The sequence below is a fragment of the Lampetra planeri genome, chromosome 14 (genome assembly GCF_965212315.1).
Source record: "Lampetra planeri chromosome 14, kcLamPlan1.2.h2, whole genome shotgun sequence".
NCBI classification, from domain to species: Eukaryota; Metazoa; Chordata; class Hyperoartia; order Petromyzontiformes; family Petromyzontidae; genus Lampetra; species Lampetra planeri.
In genome coordinates, this window is record NC_136120.1 from 178,108 (window position 1) to 205,015 (window position 26,908).

Consider the following 26,908-nt stretch of genomic DNA (forward strand, 5'->3'; position numbering starts at 1 on the left):
CATCCACCCACCATCCACACACACCCACCATCCACTCACCATCCACACCCCCATCCACCCACCATCCACACACACCCACCATCCACACCCCCATCCACACCCACATCCACCTACCATCCACACTGCCCCACCCATCCACACTGCCCCCCATCCACTCACCATCCACACCTCCTGCCCCCATCCACCCACCCACCAACCACACACACCCCCCATCCACCCACCATCCACACTGCCCCCCATCCACCCACCATCCACACCCCCATCCACCCACCATCCACACCCCCATCCACCCACCATCCACACTGCCCCCCATCCACCCACCATCCACACCCACATCCACCCACCATCCACACCCACATCCACCCACCATCCACACTGACCCCCCATCCACCCACCATCCACACTGCCCCCCCATCCACTCACCATCTACACCTCCTCCCCCCATCCACCATTCACACCCCCTCATCCACCCACGATCCACACCTCCTCCCCCCATCCACCATCCACACTCCCCCATCCACCCAAAATCCACACCTCCTCCCCCCATCTACCCACCAACCACACACACCCCCCATCCACCCACCATCCACACCCACATCCACACACCATCCACACTGCCCCCCCATCCACCCACCATCCACACTACCCCCCATCCACCCACCATCCACACCCACATCCACCCACCATCCACACTGCCCCCCCCATCCACCCACCATCCACACTGCCTCCCATCCACCCACCATCCACACCTCCTCCCCCCATCCACCCACCATCCACACTGCCCCCCATCCACCCACCATCCACACCTCCTCCCCCCATCCACCCACCATCCACACTGCCCCCCATCCACCCACCATCCACACCTCCTCCCCCCACCCACCCACCAACCACGCCCACATCCACCTACCATCCACACTGCCCCCCCATCCACCCACCATCCACACTGCCCCCTCATCCACCCACCATCCACACCTCCTCCCCCCATCCACCATCCACATCCCCCCATCCACCCACCATCCACACCTCCTCCCCCCATCCACCTTCCACACCCCCCATCCACCCACCATACACACCTTCTCCCCCCCATCTACCATACACACCCCCTCATCCACCCACGATCCACACCTCCCCCCACCCACCATCCACACTGCCCCTCCATCCATCCACACCTCCTCTCCCCATCCACCCACCAACCACACACCCCCCCATCCACCCACCATCCACACCCCCCCCATCCACCCACCATCTACTCCCACATCCACCCACCATTCACACTGCCCCCCCCCCCCCATCCACACCTCCTCCCCCCATCCACCATCCACACACCCTCATCCACCCACCATCCACACCTCCTCCCCCCATCCACCATCCACACCCCCCCCCATCCACCCACCATCCACACACACCCCCCATCCACACCCCCATCCACCCACCATCCACACTGCCCCCCATCCACCCACCATCCACACCCCCATCCACCCACCATCCACACTGCCCCCCATCCACCCACCATCCACACCCCCATCCACCCACCATCCACACTGCCCCCCATCCACCCACCATCCACACCCACATCCACCCACCATCCACACTGACCCCCCATCCACCCACCATCCACACTGCTCCCCCATCCACTCACCATCTACACCTCCTCCCCCCATCCACCATTCACACCCCCTCATCCACCCACGATCCACACCTCCTCCCCCCATCCACCATCCACACCCCCCCATCCACCCACCATCCACACTTCCTCCCCCCATCCACCCACCAACCACACACACCCCCCCTCCACCCACCATCCACACCCACATCCACCCACCATCCACACTGCCCCCCCATCCACCCACCATCCACACCTCCTCCCCCCATCCACCCACCATCCACACTGCCCCCCATCCACCCACCATCCACACCTCCTCCCCCCACCCACCCACCATCCACACCCACATCCACCCACCATCCACACTGCCCCCCCATCCACCCACCATCCACACTGCCTCCCATCCACACACCATACACACCTCCTCCCCCCATCCACCCACCATCCACACTGCCCCCCATCCACCCACCATCCACACCTCCTCCCCCCATCCACCTACCATCCACACTGCCCCCCATCCACCCACCATCCACACCTCCTCCCCCCACCAACCCACCAACCACGCCCACATCCACCTACCATCCACACTGCCCCCCCATCCACCCACCATCCACACTGCCCCCCCATCCACCCACCATCCACACCTCCTCCCCCCATCCACCATCCACACCCCCCCATCCACCCACCATCCACACCCCCCCCCATCCACCCACCATCCACACCTCCTCCCCCCATCCACCTTCCACACCCCCCCATCCACCCACCATACACACCTTCTCCCCCCATCTACCATACACACCCCCTCATCCACCCACGATCCACACCTCCCCCCACCCACCATCCACACTGCCCCTCCATCCATCCACACCTCCTCTCCCCATCCACCCACCAACCACACACCCCCCCATCCACCCACCATCCACACCCCCCCCCATCCACCCACCATCTACTCCCACATCCACCCACCATTCACACTGCCCCCCCCCCCCCATCCACACCTCCTCCCCCCATCCACCATCCACACACCCTCATCCACCCACCATCCACACCTCCTCCCCCCATCCACCATCCACACCCCCCCCCCATCCACCCACCATCCACACACACCCCCCATCCACACCCCCATCCACCCACCATCCACACTGCCCCCCATCCACCCACCATCCACACCCCCATCCACCCACCATCCACACTGCCCCCCATCCACCCACCATCCACACCCCCATCCACCCACCATCCACACTGCCCCCCATCCACCCACCATCCACACCCACATCCACCCACCATCCACACTGACCCCCCATCCACCCACCATCCACACTGCCCCCCCCATCCACTCACCATCTACACCTCCTCCCCCCATCCACCATTCACACCCCCTCATCCACCCACGATCCACCCCTCCTCCCCCCATCCACCATCCACACCCCCCCATCCACCCACCATCCACACCTCCTCCCCCCATCCACCCACCAACCACACACACCCCCCCTCCACCCACCATCCACACCCACATCCACCCACCATCCACACTGCCCCCCCATCCACCCACCATCCACACCTCCTCCCCCCATCCACCCACCATCCACACTGCCCCCCATCCACCCACCATCCACACCTCCTCCCCCCACCCACCCACCAACCACACCCACATCCACCTACCATCCACACTGCCCCCTCATCCACCCACCATCCACACTGCCCCCCCCATCCACCCACCATCCACACCCCCCCCCATCCACCCACCATCCACACCCCCCCATCCACCCACCATCCACACTCACATCCACCCACCATCCACACTGCCCCCCCATCCACCCACCATCCACACTGCCCCCCATCCACCCACCATCCACACTCACATCCACCCACCATTCCACACTGCCCCCCCATCCACCCACCATCCACACTCACATCCACCCACCATCCACACTGCCCCCCCATCCACCCACCATCCACCCACCATCCACACTGCCCCCCCATCCACCCACCATCCACACTGCCCCCCCCCATCCACACCTCCTCCCCCCATTCACCATCCACAAACCCTCATCCACCCACCATCCACACCTCCTCCCCCCACCAACCCACCAACCACGCCCACATCCACCTACCATCCACACTGCCCCCCCATCCACCCACCATCCACACTGCCCCCCCATCCACCCACCATCCACACCTCCTCCCCCCATCCACCATCCACACCCCCCCATCCACCCACCATCCACACCCCCCCATCCACCCACCATCCACACTCACATCCACCCACCATCCACACTGCCCCCCCATCCACCCACCATCCACACTGCCCCCCATCCACCCACCATCCACACTCACATCCACCCACCATTCCACACTGCCCCCCCATCCACCCACCATCCACACTCACATCCACCCACCATCCACACTGCCCCCCCATCCACCCACCATCCACCCACCATCCACACTGCCCCCCCATCCACCCACCATCCACACTGCCCCCCCCCCCATCCACACCTCCTCCCCCCATTCACCATCCACAAACCCTCATCCACCCACCATCCACACCTCCTCAACCCATCCACCATCCACACCCCCCCCATCCACCCACCATCCACACCCCCATCCACCCACCATCCACACACACCCACCATCCACTCACCATTCACACCCCCATCCACCCACCATCCACACACACCCACCATCCACACCCCCATCCACACTGCCCTCCATCCACTCACCATCCACACCTCCTGCCCCTATCCACCCACCCACCAACCACACACCCCCATCCACCCACCATCCACACTGCCCCCCATCCACCCACCATCCACACCTCCTCCCCCCATCCACCATCCACACCCCCCCCCCCCATCCACCCACCATCCACACCTCTTCCCCCCATCTACCCACCAACCACACACACCCCCCATCCACCCACCATCCACACCCACATCCACACACCATCCACACTGCCCCCCCATCCACCCACCATCCACACTACCCCCCATCCACCCACCATCCACACCCACATCCACTCACCATCCACACCTCCTCCCCCCATCCACCCACCAACCACACACAACCCCCATCCACCCACCATCCACACCTCCTCCCCCCATCCACCCACCAACCACACCCACATCCACCTACCATCCACACTGCCCCCCCCATCCACTCACCAACCACACCTCCTCCCCCCATCCACCCACCATTCACACTGCCCCCCCCATCCACCCACCAACCACACCTCCTCCCCCCATCCACCCACCATTCACACTGCCCTCCCATCCACCCACCATCCACACCTCCTCCCCACATCCACCATCTACACCCTTCCATCCACCCACCAACCACACCTCCTCCCCCCATCCACCCACCATTCACACCTCCTCCCCACATCCACCATCTACACCCCCCCACCTACCAACCACACCTCCCCCCATCCACCCACCATTCACACTGCCCCCCCATCCACCCACCATCCACACCTCCCCACATCCATCCACCATCCACACCTCCTCCCCACATCCACCCACCATCCATCTCCTCCCATCAACCACACCACTGCACATCGCTCCAGCGCGTCCCCCGCATCAGGGTGTCCCCACACGCGTTGGCGGATATCGCCCCCTTACAGCAAACACAATCACCAAGTAGCAACATCATTAGCCATCGTCGTTGCTGGACGTGTGTGCAAAAAGAGCTTCATTCCTCATCGGATTTCTCTAGGATGAATAAAGATCATGATTCTGACTACACCAGATTCCAGTAACATCACTACATCACCATACACTAGGAATGTCACTGCACATTACGAGATACAATGGACATCAATGCTTATAACTGCATTACTAGACTAGGAACATCACTACATTACCAGCCATCACATCACTACAACCCATAACATCACTAGACATCAGCGACATCACTATATTACGAGACATCAGAAACTACACGAAACATCAGCTCCATGCCCATCCACTACATCATATCAATCAACATCATGCTCAACAGCGTGACCAACATTAGCAACATCACCGGATACCGACAACATTTCCCGACATCACAATCTAATTATTCATAAAATCTTATCCATCATCACCTATCACACGCATCAATATTGCCCATCATGCCCATTATTATCAACCATCATAACACCCATCAACATCACCCATCATAGCACCATCAGCACCATTTGACTTTACTGTACCACTAATTACACCATCAAAATATCACCATTGACCCCCACATCATCACCCATCAACCGCATCAACACCTGTGGACATGTCATCATACATAACTACACTCGCCTCCAACAATAAACAATATAGAAACGTATTACTGTACATGAACAGACATTATATCACATAAGCACACAACCACATAACTATCTAACAACCTATCATTATCTCGCACACACTATTAGAATTCATTATTGCATCACACCCATTTAACCCAAGCCATCGCCACCATAGCATCCACATCAACCATAATCTTATCACTCATCCCACTTATTTAAAATAAACTCACTGCTCACACTTATCAACGTCGCAAATAACCATGAACACCACCTATTACTACATCAGCATATATCACTAAATCACCATAGATACATCACATGCATCATTGCTATCAATCACCACCTATTGCTGCATCACTACCATCAGCATCCATTGCTCCTCTAACACGCATAAGCATCACACTCATACCTAACAATACCGTCACCACCCGTCGCCGCATCTCCGCGAATTAGCAGCGCCATCCTTATACCACATCACCACTCAACCCGCGTTATCCCATCACCATCCATCAAACACAACAACAAAATTACCACTCAACGTAATCACCACAACCCACACTCCCTTCAGTGACGTCGCAACTGATAACACTCGTTAACACTGTAACCACAAATCGCCACGCATCCCACCCATTATGAAAATCTTCACCACTCATCACACCATTTCGCACCATCACACTAAACTAATACCAACATCATCTCACATATAATAGACCCCATCACCAGTCTTTAATTCCATTACACACATCATCTCATCATCACCATCGTCTCTCATCATCATCAGCACAATAACACCAAACACTCATCACTCACATTCACTACCAGGCACATTATGAACCCGTCACCATAAGTGACAGTCATCGTAATTCATAAGCACCATCGCACACATCGCCCCACATAACCATCAAGCTGTATCTCCCTTCCCTTCCAATACTCCCACTCTCTACCCATCCACCTGTATGGTAATGTGTAGGTGGTTGACGTCATTATATAAAATGCTTCAATATCAGGGTATATAGGCTTCTCAGTGCCTACAAAAGTTGCCTCCTGTAGACCTCTTACGGTATTTACGTGTCGGCGGCTTGGTTTATGAAAACAGCGGTTCTTCATCTTTACTGCAGCCTTGCCCCCCTTTGGTTCTCAATCGTAAAAATATAAAAATGTTAATAAATACATAGGGGTTTGATAAAACAAAGTAGTTGTACTTACGTGCCCGTGCTTAATTTGTGTTTCGATAATTTGCCTTCAAAAAAATCTGACCGTGTCTCGCACCCCCAGAAAGGGCATCTCGCACCCCCAGGGGGTGCAGCGTGCACCCCAGGTGAAGAACCACTGGTTTAGAAGGACGTGCCATGCACGTGGTTATTTAAGCAGTCCAGGATTGGGTCATCTGTGGGATGGACATTCGTTTACTCACTGATTGATGGCATTCATTGGCTGGGCATGCAAGTTCGTGCATTCATTCATTCATTCACTCCTGGCAGCATTGGTAACATCAGTAGGCATGATCATTTACTCATAAAAGGTATAATTTACTGATATGCACACTTAGCAGGCACGAATAGTATTTAATGTCTTGCCAAATGAGACGAAGAGTCTTATTCATTTGCTCATTCGTAGTCGGGAACATTCCCTAACTTATTCAACCAATATCGCAATTGAGTCGAGGTCACTCTGCCCCAGACATCTGCCACCATAGCTCCCCCTCTTGGTAGGCCATGGTACACCATGTACACATTGCCAGTCTATTGGACCGCGTGTGCCAAGCTGTCAGATTTTACTGCATCGATTAAACTTTGCATAACATCTCATGAAAAAATTATTACATCGTAAAAAATTTAGTTTTCCGAACAAATCCTCATTGAGTCCGTAGTCTTGTTTTGTCAGGGCCGTCTTGCTTGGGCCGGGTTAAGGCTTTTGCTAATTCAGATCTCTTTTTATGTGAGTTGAAGATAACCCGGACTGTCTGTAGAAACCCACATACGATGGGAGAGCACTAACGTTGGGCAGACAGGTCACAAACTTGATGATTTTACGATGGATAATTACAGCACGGCGAAAATGCAGTATATGATACACGTTGCAGCATAAAGCATTTGTGAACGTAGGTAATGGTGCCGCCTAGCTATCGCTTGCTCATGCCACTGCTGGTGGCAAAGGCAGTACTAGAGGATATTTGGCCTATTCTTCAACGCTCGCCAGACGACTTGGAAAAGTAGGAGTACCCACACCTTACCCGACTACACATGATCGACTGTGTTATACTCATTTATGGTGCTGGCTAGAGAGAGATGGGGAGGATTTTAAGAAACCTGCCATTTTCAACTAAACCGGTGACCTCTGGATTGCATATAGTGTTGTACTGAACTCAAACACAATGCAGGCAGCTATGCATTTTCTCCTGTGTTATATTTTTTTCTTCCATGAGCTCCAATAACTAACAGACACTGAAACTGCTGTTATATCATGCTGTATTTAACGATTTGATAAAAGTTCAGCTGTTAACACCAATTATGTTTTATCGCCTGTTAAGAATTTCGTACGTAATTTTGTAGATATATATTTAACACCGGCTTTTATGACAATAATGAGTCACTTTGGCACCTTTTTTTAAACAGGGAAACTCATTAGTACATTTGTGCTCGTGTGTCTTCGACACTTTCACAGATTATAAAATAACTTTCACGCATTCTAAAATGTAATTACTTACAATGTAGACTGAAATTTTCAGCACACATTTGAAGGCTAAAATACGCAATCGAGCAGCAGGTTGTGACCTATGACTCGTCGTAAGAATTGAGCCATGTTGTTTTTTCAAATAAAGCTTTGAGTGTAAACAGGTGTAGTAAGACCGAATTAGGTGCACACACACGCAGCTTGGAGGCAACACTATTTATTAAACGGTAAGTAATATAACACTGTACATAAGGTGGTGACCACCTTCCTCAACTCACTAACACTCTGGAACACGACACAGACTGGACCAGGCAGGCAACGGCCTGCCTGGCCCAGGACGACGACTCGGGACTTGACGACCGATGATGTCTTCACTTTGGAGTACAGTACAACAGCCTCGCTCTGCGTTCACACCACGCTTATATCTGCTTTGGCGTGGCTGGCTCCGCCCCGGCGTGGCTGGCTCTCTTCAGGCCACGCCTCCCTTCCCAGGACACGCCTCACTTCCCCCACCTCTGGGAAGGTCCGGATCCCTCCAGCACGTGACCCCCCAGGCACCCCCTTGGGGCCCCCAGCCCTCGTACAGGCCGACACAGTAGTGACCATTCTATGTCACTACATCACCCCCCCCTGTATAAACACACAGCCGTCCCCGGCTGTAACACAACTGTGAAAAATCGAAAAGGTGTGCCTCCGAACCAGCAACATCAATAAATGACCGGCGACCGATAAGAAATACAATCACGTAATATATACAGAATCGACGAGGGTAAAAGGGAACCGCATAGAAAACGGGGAATTAACAACAAATATACATGAAAACTGGCTAACCCACTTACGCTCCAGCACAGCCCCCCCCCCCCCCCGTTAGAATCACGCATGCAATGACAGTCACCCGTTAGCACCCCCCCGCCTTTCCGACGTGGCGTCACAACCAGTAGCACGCGTCGGCCATATCGGGGGGGGAATTTCCATGTTACCACCCCACCGCCTTTCCGACGCAGCGTCACAACCAGTAGCACACGTCGGCCATATCGGGGGGGGATTTTCCATGTTACCACCCCACCGCCTTTCCGACGCGGCGTCACAACCAGCAGCACGCGTCGGCCATATCGGTGGGATTTTAACCCAGTCTCTCTCCAAGACTCGCATCGCAGCATATAGCTGTACCGACCGAGCTGAGACGACCCAGTCTCTCTCCAAGACTCGCATCGCAGCATATAGCTGTACCGACCGAGCTGAGACGACCCAGTCTCTCTCCAAGACTCGCATCGCAGCATATAGCTGTACCGACCAAGCTGAGACGACCCATCGTTCACTCACTGCACAACATGCACCCTAACAACTGAGGGATACAGTCTCAACGTAACAGGACAACTCCACCTGAACCTTACGAATCTTCAGCCCACTGTTTCAACGCGCCTCGGAGGGTCTCAACCTCCGAGCCATCAGGTCAAGCTGTCAGCCATAGCATGACGGGACCACACTCCCTGAGCCATGTGAGCGCACAGCCCACAAGGCTAGACAAGCCACAGAGTGTCTCGATCTCCGGGCTGTCAGGTCAAGCCGTCAGACACAGCATGACGGGACCACACTCCCCGAGCCATGTGAGTGCACAGCCCACTAGGCTAGACAAGCCACGGAGTGTCTCGATCTCCGGGCTGTCAGGTCAAGCCGTCAGCCATTGCATGACGGGACCACACTCTCCGAGCCATGTGAGCGCACAGCCCACTAGGCTAGACATGCCACGGAGTGTTTCAATCTCCGGGCTGTCAGGTCAAGCCGTCAGCCATTGCATGACGGGACCACACTCTCCGAGCCATGTGAGCGCACAGCCCACTAGGCTAGACATGCCACGGAGTGTTTCAATCTCCGGGCTGTCAGGTCAAGCCGTCAGCCATAGCATGACGGGACCACAACGTTCATGTTAGACACGCAACTCTCACTGGGCCATCCTGGTCAGGACCTGCGCCCCAAGATAGGTGACAGCCAGCAGCACAATTCCAAATCCCTGGCAGCATGTCACCATCGCAATTTAACACGATCACAACACATACAATTTGAATTATGATCCCCCACAGAACTGATCCAATGCCGAACAGGTACGCACAATTTGTGACGATCCCGAATATTCAATGGTCACAACAATACACCTCACATCCCGTATCCGTACACATCATCTCCGAGACTCGCATTGCAGCATGCAGCTGTACCAACCGAGTGGAGAGAGCAACGCAATTTGACGGCAATTAACGGAAACGCACCCCCGATCCACGTAGAACACAAGGAGCATTCCCGCACAAAAGACATCATCTGTGCAACAACGGACAGGAACCAACCAGTGAGTTTGAAACAAACCGAACCTGTCATTTAAAAATCCCCTTCAACATTAACCATGGGACTCAGGGCATTCGAATTTTGAGAGCAAAAAAAAAACTAGACACAAACGTCCAAAATCGCTGAATTGATTAATACAGTATATGCAGTATACGAAGTTCGTACAGTCAATCATTTGGCGCAATGCTCCATCCAGTCCCCACATATAAACAACAACAATCCTAGACAACCGCAACAACAAACCAATCCTAATCCCCTACGCCAAGCATCAAAAACGCCACACAGCAACACACCACAACACCAAGCACCCAACTAACATCCCTATGAATAGCAAACCAAAAGCCCTAAGCCAACCTCTTCCTGGCCACAACATCACAACCACAATATAACACCAAATAACACTCGCACAAGCCAAAATGCAAAAAGAACAGAGGGAAAAACCGTCCGCGAGGAACACAAAACCGGAGAGTCAAACTGAAAAAGTCCCTCCCAGCAGTGTCTCCAACGTCGAAACCCTCTCTTCAATCACGGGCCCCTCTCGCTCTCACCACCGATGCCCTCCCCCGCTCTTCTTACTTCAATGTGGGGAGGGAGGCCCGTAATCACAGGGCTGCAGCGGCGCGCCGCCAGGCCGGCGCAGCACACAAGGCGCAAAAGGTGGGAACGCCGCCACCGGGAAACCACTGCCGCGGTGAAAATGGCGGGAACGCGGCTGTGGGAAGTGCGGGAATGCCAACACGTTGAAATGGCGGGAACGCCGCCGCCGCGGGAACGCTGGCACGTAGAAAAATGGCGGGAACGGCGGCACGTTGAAGTGGCGGGAACCGCCGGCATGGTGCAAATGGCGGGAACGCCGGCGCTGTGAAACTGGCGGGAACGCCGCCGCAGTGAAATGGCAGGAACGCCGGCACCGCCGAAACGGCGCGAACGCCACAGCTGCGTCATCTTGCAATTTCGCCATCACTCACCAACACCCGGCCACTCCCTTGCCACCAGCAGCTGGTCGAGTTGACGAGCGACGTCGCTCCAACTCGCCGTCGATGGCGACCAGCCCGGGCCCGCAGCCTCCTCCCATGCAGGCTGCAGTCGCCCATCCCCCGGGGCACACCACCGGGGCCCCGGACTCCGGGGTCGTCGCAGGGAGAGGCCAGGTGCAACCCACACCGTCCATCCGCACCTCCGGTTGGGTCTTGCACTTCGCTGCCAGCTTTTACACCATGGCAGCGAAGGGTACAGCTTCTTCAAATTAATCAGCGAAAGTTCGATAACCACTTCTACACCAAATGTAGTAAGACCGAATTAGGTGCACACACACGCAGCTTGGAGGCAACACTATTTATTAAACGGTAAGTAATATAACACTGTACATAAGGTGGTGACCACCTTCCTCAACTCACTAACACTCTGGAACACGACACAGACTGGACCAGGCAGGCAACGGCCTGCCTGGCCCAGGACGACGACTCGGGACTTGACGACCGATGATGTCTTCACTTTGGAGTACAGTACAACAGCCTCGCTCTGCGTTCACACCACGCTTATATCTGCTTTGGCGTGGCTGGCTCCGCCCCGGCGTGGCTGGCTCTCTTCAGGCCACGCCTCCCTTCCCAGGACACGCCTCACTTCCCCCACCTCTGGGAAGGTCCGGATCCCTCCAGCACGTGACCCCCCAGGCACCCCCTTGGGGCCCCCAGCCCTCGTACAGGCCAACACAGTAGTGACCATTCTATGTCAATACACAGGTAAAGGTGCAGCCCTGCAAGTGCTTCTTCATACCACTGCTGGCAGAGGGGCCTCTACTCGAGGGAGCCCCTCTCAAATGGTATGTGGCCTACTCTTCCACGTTGGCGAGACATCTTTGACGAGGTGGGAGTAGCAATACTTCACCCGACCACACATAACCTACCAATCAACTAACTGCTGTATCTATACTCTTTGGTTCTTTCGGTAAAGTCACGTAGGTAGAAAAATAATAGATCACGACGTTTCGATCGCAACACAAGCAATCGTCATCAGGTGGGACAACCACAGCAAGAAAAACTATTTATACTACTGGGTGAACAGAGATGGAGGGGTTTAAACACAAATGTCCACAGTTTCAACTGTTGTGCCGGGAGATCGAACGGGCGACCTCTGAATTACAAGTCCAGTGAGCTTAACCATTACACCGTGGCAGCATCCACAGCTGTAAGCATGCCAAGATAAATAGGTGAAAGATTAATTATCTACCGTCGAGGATTGTTGCATCTAAGGGCCCTCTTCGACGTGTCTTGTGAAAAGGAGAACGCAGCCCTGGGGAGAGCCACACTTAATGACCTTGTGTTGCCACCTCTGGTACAACAATAACTGGGACACATCACCAGAAGAAAAATATCTCACAAAACCAGGAAAAGGGAAGAAGTGCACGCAACTGTGCTTTCTAGAGTGGTATATTCTTACGCAACAAAAACCGGGACCTTCAATGTCCTAGGAAGATTACTCAGGACGAGCTCCCTTAATAAGGGGACTATCCTGGAAAACCAGGACAGGTGGCAACCGTAGAGTACACTATTATGGCTCTGGATGGCGAGATGGCCTTGGCTACTGTGAAGGTCAGTGAATACCAACTCGTCTTTTCATTAGCGGAACATCGTGGCAAGTACAGTACATTGCGTTTAATGTGGCACAAAGTCCACGTGGGGGGGGCAGGGGGTGAGGAGGGGGCGCCTTAAGGACAACTCCATTTCGTGACCAAGACTTTCTGGTGTGTGTTCAGCATAAAAGCCTATATATGTTTGTCTTTTTGTTACGTGCAAATATCCCACCAATGCATGAGTTTGTATTGACAGTCCACTATTTAAGTTTACGCGCGTGAGGACAAAACAGCCTCATGTATGAATATGATATTGTGAGTTATGAAAAAATAAGTATAAGACAATCATAAGCGTATAATAATAATTTACCGCACTTTTTCAGTCCACTGCTGGATGATCATCTCCCCCCCCATGCTATGTTGGTCATGGGGGTTGTTTGACTATTCTTCACTGTGCTGGTCAGTCCTGAATGGCTAGGAGAATGGCCCAGAACATGTTCAGATACTATTCACGATTGATGTTCGCCATGGCCAAATTATGAACTCAGGTCACTAGGTTCGTAAAGCAATGCACTCATCACTCAGCTACTGCTGCCCCATAAATATACTTAGTTGTGGTCAATTACGATGGCTTTATTAATTTCAATTACCTTGCAGAAATATACTTGCAAATATCTTGGTTACATTTATACATGCATGAATGTCTGATATTGCAGTATCATGCAACTGAGATATTTGTTTCAACATGTTCAACTGGTATCAACACAGGCACAGACAGGTGGAAGGCTTTGTCCTGCTCACTGTGGAATACAACACCTGTGCAGCCAAGAGCATCTGCAGTGCTTTTGAATGTTAATTAATCTTCTATGGGAAATACATTTTGTTTTCTGCTAATTCTTACATGAAATGACAGAAGTGTTGCATTGCAATGCCGTCGGTTCTTCTTGTCAATATATCCCTGGCTTTTTTCAGAGTGTACGGATTTTGACATTATTTGCAAGCCATGCATTAACTCTTCACTTTGTGTACTTTGCAATGTATAGCAGTCTTGGTAGAACACTCGGTAACTACACACATTTGTGAAATTTTACGTTTTCGCAAAGATATACGCTATTCACATGATTATAAGATGCTCTTTTCAGAGGCGTAGCTAGGGGGGCAGGGGGATACATATGTCCCCGGGCGCCAAGGTAAAGGGGCGCCAAAATGAGGCTTACAATGTTACATTATAACTTATTGCGGCGGGCGCGGCAGCCTGAGACTACTGCACAAATCTACACCTCAACCTAAAAGTTTATATATCCCGCCACACACAGCCTACATGTCATGTAATTACATTTTGGTATGTGATTAAACGGGGGGGGGGCGGCCGCCAATATTATAGTTCGTCCCCGGGCGCAAAATATCCTAGCTACGCCACTGGCTCTTTTACCCTCTGTTTCACAGCAAACGTTGGGGATGCATCTTTTTATCTGTTCGGTTTATGTTTGTGACCGGATGTGTAAAACTTTATTCACAACGTTTACACGTTTTGGGTACATTTTACTTTCCGACATGCACACATTATTAGTTTGTGCAATGTATGGCAGTCGTTTGGCAGGATGCACGTGGTCGGGTAAAGTCTGGGTACTCCCTCCTCTTTCAAGACACCCTGAGGTTGGCGCACAACTCAGACCGTATTGTTTCGTAACACATATTACTCCTCCGGCATGTCTATCCGCAGTCTGAGTAGAAGCCTGGAGGCAGTTGTGTGCGCAAGTTGGCTTGAACAAACGGGAGCTTGGCCAACCCACTTAGAGGATCCTGGCTTTATTTCTCGTGTTTTGTACATTTTGGGGAGTTTCCACATTTACTGCGCTCCCTTCAGTCAACATAACGAGGGCTGATTAAATTTAACTGCAATATCAATAAGCTCACAATTTGCAAGCTGTGCAAGTGTGTGCTGCAAGTCGAGGCAATAGCCATCTATAAACCTGGAGGCATTTAATAAACGTGGTATAAAGTGTGCACAGTTACAGAAAACAACTTTTGGCAGAAATAAATGTGACTTCAATGAAGTGCCATTGCATCATTCATTTGAAAATAATAATTATACTTTATTTCGATTGACAATGATTTACTGGGGATGTAAACATATGGAAACACCACTGTAATTAAAAGATTTTGCATTCGATGTTTGTAAACAGGCAAGGGTTACTTTGTTGTGATGTACTATATATCTGTGGTTGATTATGACGTTGCTGGATCTGTGGTTGGTTACGAAGCCTTAATAAATATTTTTTCGTGTAGACGCATTAATTACGTTTGAAACGTTATGTTGTTTTGTTTTCTCCTTGTTTCGTAACGCTATATCTTCACTTAATATGACACGGACGTTGCGTACTGTATTTGTGCCATGTAGTCGCGTATCGATATAACTTTTGAAGAACTATTGACCGCGAGTTGCATTGAATTTGATTAAATTAACATTTTATATAAACCACCGTCATCATCAGCGATGGTTCTCTCCACTGTTGAATGAAGATTTCCCCAAGTCAACGTCCCTCACAATCCTGTAATCTTGCAATCCTGTAATCTTGCAATCCTGTAATCTTGCAATCCTGTAATCTTGCAATCCATCACTGCTCCGACCAGGAGTATGAACTGATCTCATCGTTTCATATTCACGATGGTCGTCCTCTGAATTATTTATGTGGAGGGACATTTATGGGAAGGAGATGTATTAACTGCTTGCTCATTTATTTATTGTATACACGATCAAATGCTTATCAATCGTCTACAAAAGCTGAACATAACAATATTCAATGTTCCTTTGTATGTTCTACGACCTGATCGACAGTACCTACTGTATGTGGTTGATATTAGAAACCCAAGTCTAAACCAGCTCGATACATTGACCATTTTAATTTCCCTATGATCTCTACGGGGACAATTTATATCTCTTTGATAAGAGGCTAATTAATCTGTGATTCTTCATATATGCTTTGCCTCCCTGTTTGAATAGAATAATTATTTAGAAGAGATGCTTTGATTGAGGTGTTTGATCCACTAGCTGGCTATGCAATTTATATCTGTTTCATTAGAGGCGAATTATTCTGTGATTCTTCATGTGTGTGTTGCCTCCCTGTTTGAATATAAGAGTGTGTAGACATTTAATTACCAGGCCCGCTAATTTTTATCCACTAGCTGATCATGCTTCGGTGTTTGGGAGCATTTAGGGTTTTCATGCTGCGAAGGGAAGTGGTTAGCACTTCAGATGCGAGGCCTTATTAGTGTTCTGGGGAAAATGATTTGTTTGCGGCATAGAATTCTTCCACGCGTGTTTATGACGACATCTACGTGTGTTATGGCTCCATCTTGCTCTTTTTTTAAATCCTTTATATTAAGTTCACTTGCTTGCTTGCTTGCGCGCTTATGACCGTGCAAATCTTTCGGTCGTTTTTTAACCCACTTCCCGTGATCCAATCGAGCTGACATTTTGCACACAGACTCGTTGTGCGTGACAATTTATTTTCGTGAAAATTTTTTCCCAAAATTTTCCACTTTTTAGGATTTTTTTTGTTTTAAATCCTTTATATTAAGTTCACTTGCTTGCTTGCGTGCTTACGACCGTGCAAATCTTTCGGTCGTTTTTTAACCCACTTCCCGTGATCCAATCGAGCTGACATTTTGCACACAGACTCGTTGTGCGTGACAATTTATTTTCGTGAAAAAAAATTTCCTAAATTTTCCACTTTTTGGGAAAAAAAATATTTCACTAACACAATCATATATTTTCCTAAACACAGAAAATTATTCAAGAAAACAACAAAAATGTACAATATAAACAATCATACAAAAACTGAAAACCTTATTATCCTTATATACGACTTTCCTTATATTTAATTTAAAATACCAATGTGATAAATTGAAACTCTTACTCAAGAAAAACAGAAATGAATAATAAAATAAAACCGATGCCACGCATATAAATGATTTATAGTGAAAAACTTTGATTTTACGGGTTAATTTTCTCTCTCTCTAATTCTAAGCCCAATGGCAGGTGTTGGCTTCATTTCCCGCTTCATGTTACCGTGTACACCCCTCCCCCTTCCTTCAGGTCATCAGGTAGCATTTGTCTGCCTCTTGATCTCTCTCCCAACATCCTTGTAGAATGTCCTTCATCAAGCTTTCGCCTCGGTGGTTGTGCCCGATTCATATCCTGCGTCTTTTCTGGACTGTTAGAATGATACTTCTCTCCTGCAGGACCTACTGTGGAACCTCCTCATGTATTATTTCTCTCCGTCAAACTACTAATTTCCATAAATATGTTTACTCTTATCGACTACAACTTTGGTTGTAGTGCTGTTCATTGCTGGCCGTATGACCATAACGAATGAAAACAAGCAGGCGTTTTTGGCCAGGCCACGCATATGCCTTTGAGTAAAATTGGCCACTGACAAAACATCACCTCGTGGAGATGCCGGGGATTGAACCCGGGGCCTCACACATGCGAAGCGTGCGCTCTACCACTGAGCTACATCCCCATGGTGGTGCTGTCTGGGCGCAGTTCCACCTAGGTACGGGTGAAACTTCGTCATCAGCATCTTCCTCTCCCTTGTCACCCCACTCACTCTGCTGTTGGCCCTGGGCCCTGTACACATGGTGTTTGCACAAAGTCCAAGCAAAATGTATTTCTTTGAAATAAAAAATAAATAACAAGAATACATGTGGATGGATACTATAATGCTTTCCCAATTTATTTATTCTTGGAAATTTTTAATTCGGAAATAAAAAAGTGTTTTGGATACTTCTAAGCACTTGTTTTCATCTCCAAATGTTTAAGTAAACCATTTGATCACTCGATTTAAAGCTTTCGTGACTGCAGGAATTCATCTTCTTGGTTTTTTCGGTAAAGTCACGTAGAAGGGAAGTAATAAAATAATAAAAATAAAACATAATAAAACAATTCTCACGACGTTTCGGTCACAACGCAAGCAGCCATCTTCAGGTGAAGAATGAGAACCTGTCAAGCTGGGAGCTTATATATAAGCTGAGTTGGGGGGTGTAAGAAGAGCGCCTTAACAAAAGGATGTGCATATCAAGAGGAATTAAGCATATTCATGGGAAATGCGTAGGAGGTGGGCGGGGGGGGGTTCAAGGTGGGGGGGGGGGGGTAGCAATAACAAAGGGATGGGATGTTAAAGCAATGAAACATGTGAATGGGAGAGCGGTGACCGAACACCAACAGCGGAGCAAGTAATGCATTCTCTGTGGAGAACACAAGATACACAGTTAATGCCTGTGAGTGGATTGCGGACTGAAAGTCGCCGTAAACGTGAACAACAATCAGTTAAGATCCGAAATGGTTTATTACGTCCTTCCAATGATTGCTGAGCCAGAATCCATCTTCTCGGTTGAAATTGTCTCTGTGTTTGTATATGTGGATCGCCTCATGAACGAATCTCTCATGGTAGCCAGATGGCTTGCAGAGAACCTCTGTCTTGGAGAAGTCAATGTCATGTGAGCCCACTGAATTGTAACAGCGATCTGCCACGGCTGAGGTGTTTGTCTTACCGTGTTTCAGGTCTGCTTTATGTTCGCGGATGCGGTCCGAGACATGTCGTTTGGTTTCTCCAATGTAACTGCTACCACAGAGGCAACTTAGTTTGTAGACGCCAGGGTACTGTATGTCTGGAACCACATCTTTAACAGACGGGACCAGATCAACACAGTACAAAAAAAGCTTCCAACATGGAGATGCCAGGGATTGAACCCGGTCCCTCACACATGCAAAGCGTGCGTTTTCCCACTGAGCTACATCCTCACCACGCTGGCAGCCAGGCAGGGAGCCAACCCCCTTAACTATCGGCCCCTCCCCTTACCCCCCCCTCCCTTAGGCCCCTCCCCCACCCCCCTTCCCTTAGGCCCCTCCCCCCTTCCCTTAGGCCCCTCCCCCCCTCCCTCAAGCCCCTCCGCTGACGCCCCCTCCCTTAGGCCCCTCCCCTGACCACCCCCCCCCCCCATATCCTTAGGTCCCTCCCCTGACCACCCCCCATATCCTTTGGCCCCTCTCCTGACTCCCACCTTCCTTAGGCCCCTCCCCTGACCCTCCTCCCTTAGGTACCTCCCCTCTCCGAACCCGGCAGAAGGTCTCCACCAATCAAAGAGCTGTTTATATTATATATTTATTTATGCACGACAGACAGACAGACAAAAAATCCCTGGTGGGCAGTGTGGAACATATTGTTCCTACCTGTATTAACAGGACCCTGCGGGGTGGGCTGGTAGGAACGAACAATTGAATGGCTATAATAAAATGAAATGGCAAAAAATGGCCGCCAATAAGTGGATGCCCCGTGGCCCTGCCCTCCACCCGCGTAACCCCACCCCGGCCACCCGTGGCCCCGCCCCATCTCGGTGTCCCCGCCCCCAGCTCGTTGCCCCGCCCCTTACCACCGTAACCCCGCCGTAACCCCGCCCCAACCCCGCGTAGCCCCGCCCTCCACCTCATGCCCACGCCCCCTGCCGCCGTTGCCCCGCCCAGCCCCGCGTAGCCCCGCCCCCTGCCGCTGTAATACCCCTAGCGGGGGAGAGATTGCCAGGCCTGGCTCTAGGCTGGAGAGCCGCCGATGAGGGTGGGGGGGGTAGGGAGTTGTTTTTAATGTAAAAGCTTTACATTTAAATGTTTATATTAAAAAACATCAGGGAATGTAACATTGTTAAACATTAACTCCCTTTCACACACGCGGGGGTACGATACGAAGGGAGAGATTGAGGCCTAGGTCTAGGCTTTAGGCCTAGCTGTAGGCTTTAGGCCGCCGTGAGTTAATTTTTAATTTAACTGTTTTTATTATTTATGTAAAAGCTTTAAATTTAAATGTTTCTATTTAAAAGCATCAGGGAATGTAACATTGTTAAACATTAACTCCCTTGCACACACGCGGGGGAACGATACGAAGGGAGAGTTTGAGGCGTTGTTCGAGGCTTGAGGCCTAGCTGTAGGCTTTAGGCCGCCGTGAGATAATTTTTAATTTAAATGTTTTTATTATTTATGTAAAAGCTTTAAATTTAAATGTTTATATTTAAAAGCATCAGGGAATGTAACATTGTTAAACATTAACTCCCTTGCACACACGCGGGGGTACGATACAGAGGGAGACTTTGAGGCCTAGTTCTAGGCTTTAGGCCTAGCTGTAGGCTTTAGGGCGCTGTGAGTTTTTTTTTATTTAATTTCAAAGTTTTAATTAAAAGCTATCTCAGGGAATTATAAGGGAATGTTACACATGTTTAGCCAGGAAAGCCTCATTAATTTAAATGTTTTAATTTAAAGCTATCTGAGGGAATTATAAGGGAATGTTACACTTGTTTAGCCAGGAAAGCCTCACAGAGTCTAAAGGTTTTTGTAGGGTCATGCCAAGTGTTTGCAGTAGGGGGCGATGTTGCTACACGGACGGACGGACAGACGGACGGACAAACGGACGGACGATATAATCTATTGTAGGCTGGTCCACTTCGTTCCTACCAGTATTAGACTTTATATCGTTGCATGGACTTCCAAATTCGAGCAGTGCGTGGAAGAAGCCGATATAAAAGTGGTGTGACCTGCCGAGTGGTGGTCAAACGGAGTGGGTGAGACGAAAATCAGTCTGGAGAACTCAACGAGTGGAATTATATCAGGATACTTGGAAAATTTTCTTGAAAAGAGTAGAGGTAAATTATGCCTAGGTAATTGAATGGGAAATCAAATTGGGATTTGAAGAAGAAATATGATCGTTGAATTTTTAACAAAACACTAAAGACCCAGATGGGACTCAAACCCACAATCCCCCAGCTACCAGAAGCTGGTGCCTTATCCATTAGGCCACTGGGCCATATTCATCTAGCCGTGTGTTCTTTGTGATGACCCCTAATGTGGATGAGATGTCACTTTCATGGTCCTCAGAAATAGCCCAGGAATTGCTTGCTTCCAAGTGCCGCTATCTAACAACCGGGAAATGGAACAGATCTGCGAGGTTTCCGAGTAGATTCTTCAACTCAGGCCATGACCCCGATAGCCCCCTTACACAACGAGGTCACGTTACTGGGTTCAGACTGACCCAGTGTGGTGGGGATGTAGCTCAGTGGTAGAGCACGCGCTTCGCATGTGTAAGGTCCCGGGTTCAATCCCTGGCATATCCATGTTGGAACCTTTTGGTTAATTTATGTTTCCGACAAAGGTTGATTTCCAAAATCAATGGGCTGTGTCAATATCCCTGTAATCGGGGTGCACATTAACTTTCGTAAATATTACCCTAAATGAACGATTCCTTCGGATGAATTTCTGTTGATTTCAGGAACTTGCTATTTGTATAACTAGCAATGCACACAGTTATAAAATGGTTTATTTAAAAATTTGTAGATTAAAACAAGTGCTTAAAAGTATCCAAAACACTTTTTACTTTCGAATTTAACACATTCCTGCGGAGGGAGCTGGTAGGAACGTTGGGTTGCTCGGTCAATGGCCAGGGTCAACGGCGGCGTGGTGTATTCCGAAAATATGGCCGACTGTGAGGGCTGGCACAAGCCGGTGTGAGTAGGTTAAATGTTGAGTTTTATCAGGGCACCACGGGCTGACCAGCCCCTCCCCACCCAGCCCCACCCCCAACCCAGCCCCACCCAGCCCCTTCCCACCCTCCCCACCCAGCCCCTCCCCACCCTCCCCACCCAGCCCCTCCCCACCCTCCCCTCTCCACCCAGCCCCACCCCTACCATTTTTGGATGCACGATGGACGGACGGACAAAAGAATCCCCTGTGGACTGGTGTAACCAGGAGGTTCCTACCAGTAATATTTCCAAGAATAAATAAATTGGGAAAGCATTTTTGGATCCATCCACATGTATTCTTGTTATTTGTTTTTGTTTCAAAAATATATATTTTGCTTGGACTCTGCAGACTCGATGGGTACAGGGCCCAGGGCCAACAGGAGAGTGAGTGGGGTGACGAGGGAGGGGAAGAAGCTGTTGACGAAGTTTCACCCCGTGCCTAGGTGGAACTGCGCCCAGATAGCACCAGCATGGGGATGTAGCTCAGTGGTAGAGCGCACGCTTCGCATGTGTGAGGCCCCGGGTTCAATCCCCCGGCATCTTCACGAGGTGATATTTTCCCAGTGGACAATTTTACTCGAAGGAATATGCGTGGCCTGTTTTCATTCGTTATGGTTGCTGAGCACAGATCCAGAAGACCAACATGTCATCGGGTCAGCAATGAACAGCACTATAATCAAAGTTGTCGTCGATAAGAGTTAACATATTACAGGTAGGAACAACAGTTCCACACTGCCCACCAGGGATTATTTGTCTGTCTGTCGTGCATAGCCACGCCCTCGATTTGTATTTCATAGAGCGCTTCGGGCGGGCTCAGGACCACGTGACGCGCCGCCCCACGCAGCTTGCGCAGCGTGACACGGATCGCACGAATGCGTTGTCCAACCAAGTTCCTACCTGCCCATTCCGAAGGAACCTGTTAACTTGCATTTAATCAATTTACTTCTCGAGGGATTGGTTCCTGCGTTTATATATATTCAAATTAATAGTAATAAAACTTGATTAAAGAGTAATCTTTTAAAGTATACCAGTCACTCTCAATAATGCCTGTAAATAAAACCAATGCAAATTAACCTATACAGGGCGGTCCAGATGTCTTATGACCCCAATTGAATTATCTTAAACTTAATATGTTTTCAAAGTAAGGTCTATTGAAAACATAAATACATATGCTAAGGAAAAAAACATGTTAGGTGTCAATTCATTGGAGTTCACAAGACATCTGGACCACCATGTGCAATGATAATTATTCGGCATATTGTGTTTTTGCTCAACTAAAATGCTTGCGTATTATATTTGTGCAGAGAGTAACTCTAAGCTCTTAGGGTCAGCCAAAAGGTCAACAACATTCCGCAACTGCTGATGCTGTCATCTCTTCCGCTGCACTTTTACAATGCTGTGGGTATGCACACATAATCACTTAACAAAAGAAATGCTATTACGTGCAACTTCTTTTCATGCATTGAATTAATGTAGCGGTGGAGAGGGGGGTGTATTTTTTTTGGATGCCCATTAACTCTTTGGCAGATCCTTTCCTGTTGTGTTTATGGATGTGGGATGGGTGTGTACGTGAAGTATTTTTTTTTTATTATGTAAGGTTTCTTTTTAACGTCAGGTATTTAATTTAGTAATCACACACATGATCCCATTTGATTTGAAGGTATTGATTGATATGTTCCCAGAAATGTCAACACAATTATACACAAAATTGTAAAACTGTGGTAAAGCACATCATCATCATCATTATACATGTTTACTGTAGAAATCAATAAAAACAATGCTCCTATCTAATCAAATGAATATCTTCCTTAGCATGAGCCTCATGGTTGACTGACTACTTTTGAAAGGTTATTGTTGTTAATATTGAAGATGGCACATTTCTGTTGTGTCGCAGCATGTCATCGCGTTAAAAAAAAGTGGTTGCGTTGGAAAAGCTGCAACGTGCCTTTTTTGTGTGCGCGTTGTCGCAATTTGATCACGGACCATCTGCCTGTTAAGCCTCGTCGCGAGTTTGAGTACAGCACACCAGTGTGTTTGTGAATCATGCATGAATGAATTGTGGGTGTGTGTTGACGTGCGGGTGGGTGTCTGTGGTCTGCCTCTCACAGGCAGGGGAGAGCGAGTTGGTGCGTATGTCATGTGTCGACATGCACGCGTGCGTTTTTATGCGCAGGCAAAACCCTACACCGCCAGGAGCGGTAGTGCCTAAATAGTGGCGATTGTCTTCACGATGGGAACAGCGTGGATCACGATTTGGTGGTAAAAAAAATAGAAACCGGTCTGTTGGCTTTCTGGCAAGCCACTAAGAATGCTGTCAGACAACCACACACTGTGTGTGGTTGGGTTGCGATCACGACTTGCCCACGCGCGGTGTTGTGCGATGACGAAGCCTTAAAGATGGAAGGATCCTACAAACGCAGCTCAGTGGAGCGTCCCAGGGCTCGCGCGAGGGAGGATGGTGAATCGTTGTCGAGCCACGGCGGTAGCAGAAGGGACAGACCTCGCTCGACCCCTTCAGTTAACGGCGGCTATGACAGCTACGTTCGGAGGAGCGACAGGTAAGCATCGTCTGGGACGTGCGCGTGGGTTGTTACTTCTGTGCTCTCAAAAAAGGACGGTGGCTCATCATTGATTAGGAAGTTTATACGAGTGCTGTAGTGGGAATTTGTGTAGTCAAACATAAGGGAACGGTGTTCCTTTAAAATAACACAATTGAGGTTTGTTTTACTCAGAAGTTTGAACGTTTTAAGGGGTGCTATATGAGTTGACTTATCGTTTTATATGTCAATGTAATATAACCTGATACGATCAGAGGTATATTGCCCGACTCGAAATGTTCTTGATTGTTATATATTTTTAAAAGATATAGATTGTGCTCGTGATTTCCAGGTTGAAATGTATCCATGCAAGTTGACCGTGGATGCTGTGATGTTTTATCGAAGGCGAACAAGTTGTGTGTTTGCCAAAGCAAGACGGGACTTGTCCGAGAAAATAGTGTCAATGAATACTGAATTTTAATTGGACGTACACCACTCTTTTAACATTCTCGCTTTTTGAAGTGCCTTCGTTACATCGCGAGGTCTCGTGAAAATTCCCAGCGCCTTCACATTTTGCGTGCGCGTGTTTGCAGTGTTTTGTGATTACTATAGCTTTTTTTACGATCAGTTTTGTTTAACATTGTACATCTTGAGCTTGGGAGAGTAATACGTGCGCTGTTTATGTATACCGATAAATAGATGAATATAAGTTCGTTTATACTGTAAACTGGTATATTCTTCATATATATGGTAAGTTCATTTTAGTAGTGGCAGGTTGGGCAATTCTGAGCGTCTTAAATGTTCAGCGGTCAAACGTTAGACTTGTTTTGCTACGCTTTAATTTCGTCCTCTTCGAAGACTGATTATTAATATGTTGTAATTCAATCCATATAATGGTGCAAAACAATACTTTTAACAGGTGATTGTATATCTCACAAAGAGATGTGCAAGTTCATTGACTCAAAATAAATGACTCAATACTCACGGCCCTGTCACCACACCGTGATGAACGGAAATGTCACGTCTAATAACTGTTGAATTGTTCACAAACTACTGCCAAGAACAGATGTAAATAATTGTTATATACTCACCTACATCCTTTTGTTGTTAACCCACTGCTGAATAACGGCCTCCCCATACATACACATACACGGCGGCTGTTTTTATCATACCTCGACACATTGGTCAGTACCACATGGTGAATGGGGAACCCAGGACCAGTTCCAGATATCGCTCGCCACTGATGTTCGCTGTGGCTGAAAATTGATCTGAGGTCCCTCGGTTCATAGTACAGCGCTCTATTCACCGCACCACTGATCCACAAAACACATTGATACATTTATGGCTCTCACTGTTTAAGTACATGTTTTTTTCTATTCAGTTTATTCCGATTATTAGGTGAATGGCAAAAATGTATTGTTCATCCAATTCAAAGACACATCAACAAATGAAAGTGTCGTAAACATAGGCGGCACATTGCATTGGAAGACTTGGCGTTTCACAGAATTGTCACCTTCACGCTATCATCCAACCAGGAATCTCTAGAACTCTTTGCAGCAGAACTCGATGTGCGCTATTTTGAGATCAGCCGGGATTCCTCCGTGCCTGCGCGCGACATACCACACGGTGACAAGAGCTGACGGGGAGTGACGAACACGCAATCGGATTGTTCATTCCGATATGTCCCGCTCGATGCGCAACGCAGGCGTGCCGGCTCCGCCAGGCAGATCCGCACTCTGAGCGACTCCTGCTCGGAGGTGGGCAGCTCCGACTCGGGCTCCCACGAGCGCCGGGTCCACGCCCCCTTGCTCCGGGTCCATCGAACGCTGAGCTCTCCCGCGAGCACCATGGACTCAGATGAGCTGGCGCGCTTGTGCTTCGTGCAAGAACTTCAGGAATGGGTGCACGTGCAGCAGGTGAGTGGAGACGTGGTGGGTGGGTGGGAGACCGAAACAGGAGGACTTCTTCACAATTCTGGATAGTCGCCTGATGAAGCCGGTTGTTGTAATCATCAGTGAAACGCCACAGTACTCGAATCGTAAATGGTGTGGGTTTACTCTCCAACAACACACCACCGGTGTGCTGAAGTCGTCACTAATTGGTACGTTTTGTTTACATTGACAAACCTTACTAATTGGCTGTGTCGGGTGGTGGTGGGTCTAACGACACATTTATATTTACGCCATCAAACCCCACAAAAATCTTTACCATGGATAATATTGGTGGGGGGGGGGAGTCTTATCAGTACAGGGCTATGTGAGAATTAACTAATTTAAATGGCTCTTTGATGATGTGTTGTCAGGGTTGTTACCACGTGTTGTTGGGCAGGAGTTTTGTAG

At 49.5% G+C, this 26,908-nt stretch overlaps 1 protein-coding gene and 2 non-coding genes across 4 annotated transcripts in view; 2 read left to right on the plus strand and 1 right to left on the minus strand.

Annotated features, from left to right (window-relative positions):
* Positions 1–17,921: 17,921 nt before the first annotated feature.
* TRNAA-CGC (transfer RNA alanine (anticodon CGC)) lies at positions 17,922–17,993 on the minus strand. The gene has a single exon. It is a non-coding gene; the product is annotated as a tRNA-Ala (tRNA).
* A 4,511-nt stretch (positions 17,994–22,504) lies between these two features.
* TRNAA-CGC (transfer RNA alanine (anticodon CGC)) lies at positions 22,505–22,577 on the plus strand. The gene has a single exon. It is a non-coding gene; the product is annotated as a tRNA-Ala (tRNA).
* Positions 22,578–24,146: 1,569 nt separating this feature from the next.
* Positions 24,147–26,908, plus strand: part of LOC144722270 (uncharacterized) — a 53,719-nt gene continuing 50,957 nt past the window's right edge. For both annotated transcript variants that reach the window (XM_078600363.1, XM_078600364.1), the window contains exons 1-2: positions 24,147–24,590; positions 26,275–26,485. In XM_078600363.1, coding sequence (XP_078456489.1) covers positions 24,430–24,590; positions 26,275–26,485 — 372 coding nt within the window. In that variant the 5' untranslated portion in view covers positions 24,147–24,429. The remainder of the gene's footprint in view (positions 24,591–26,274; positions 26,486–26,908) is intronic.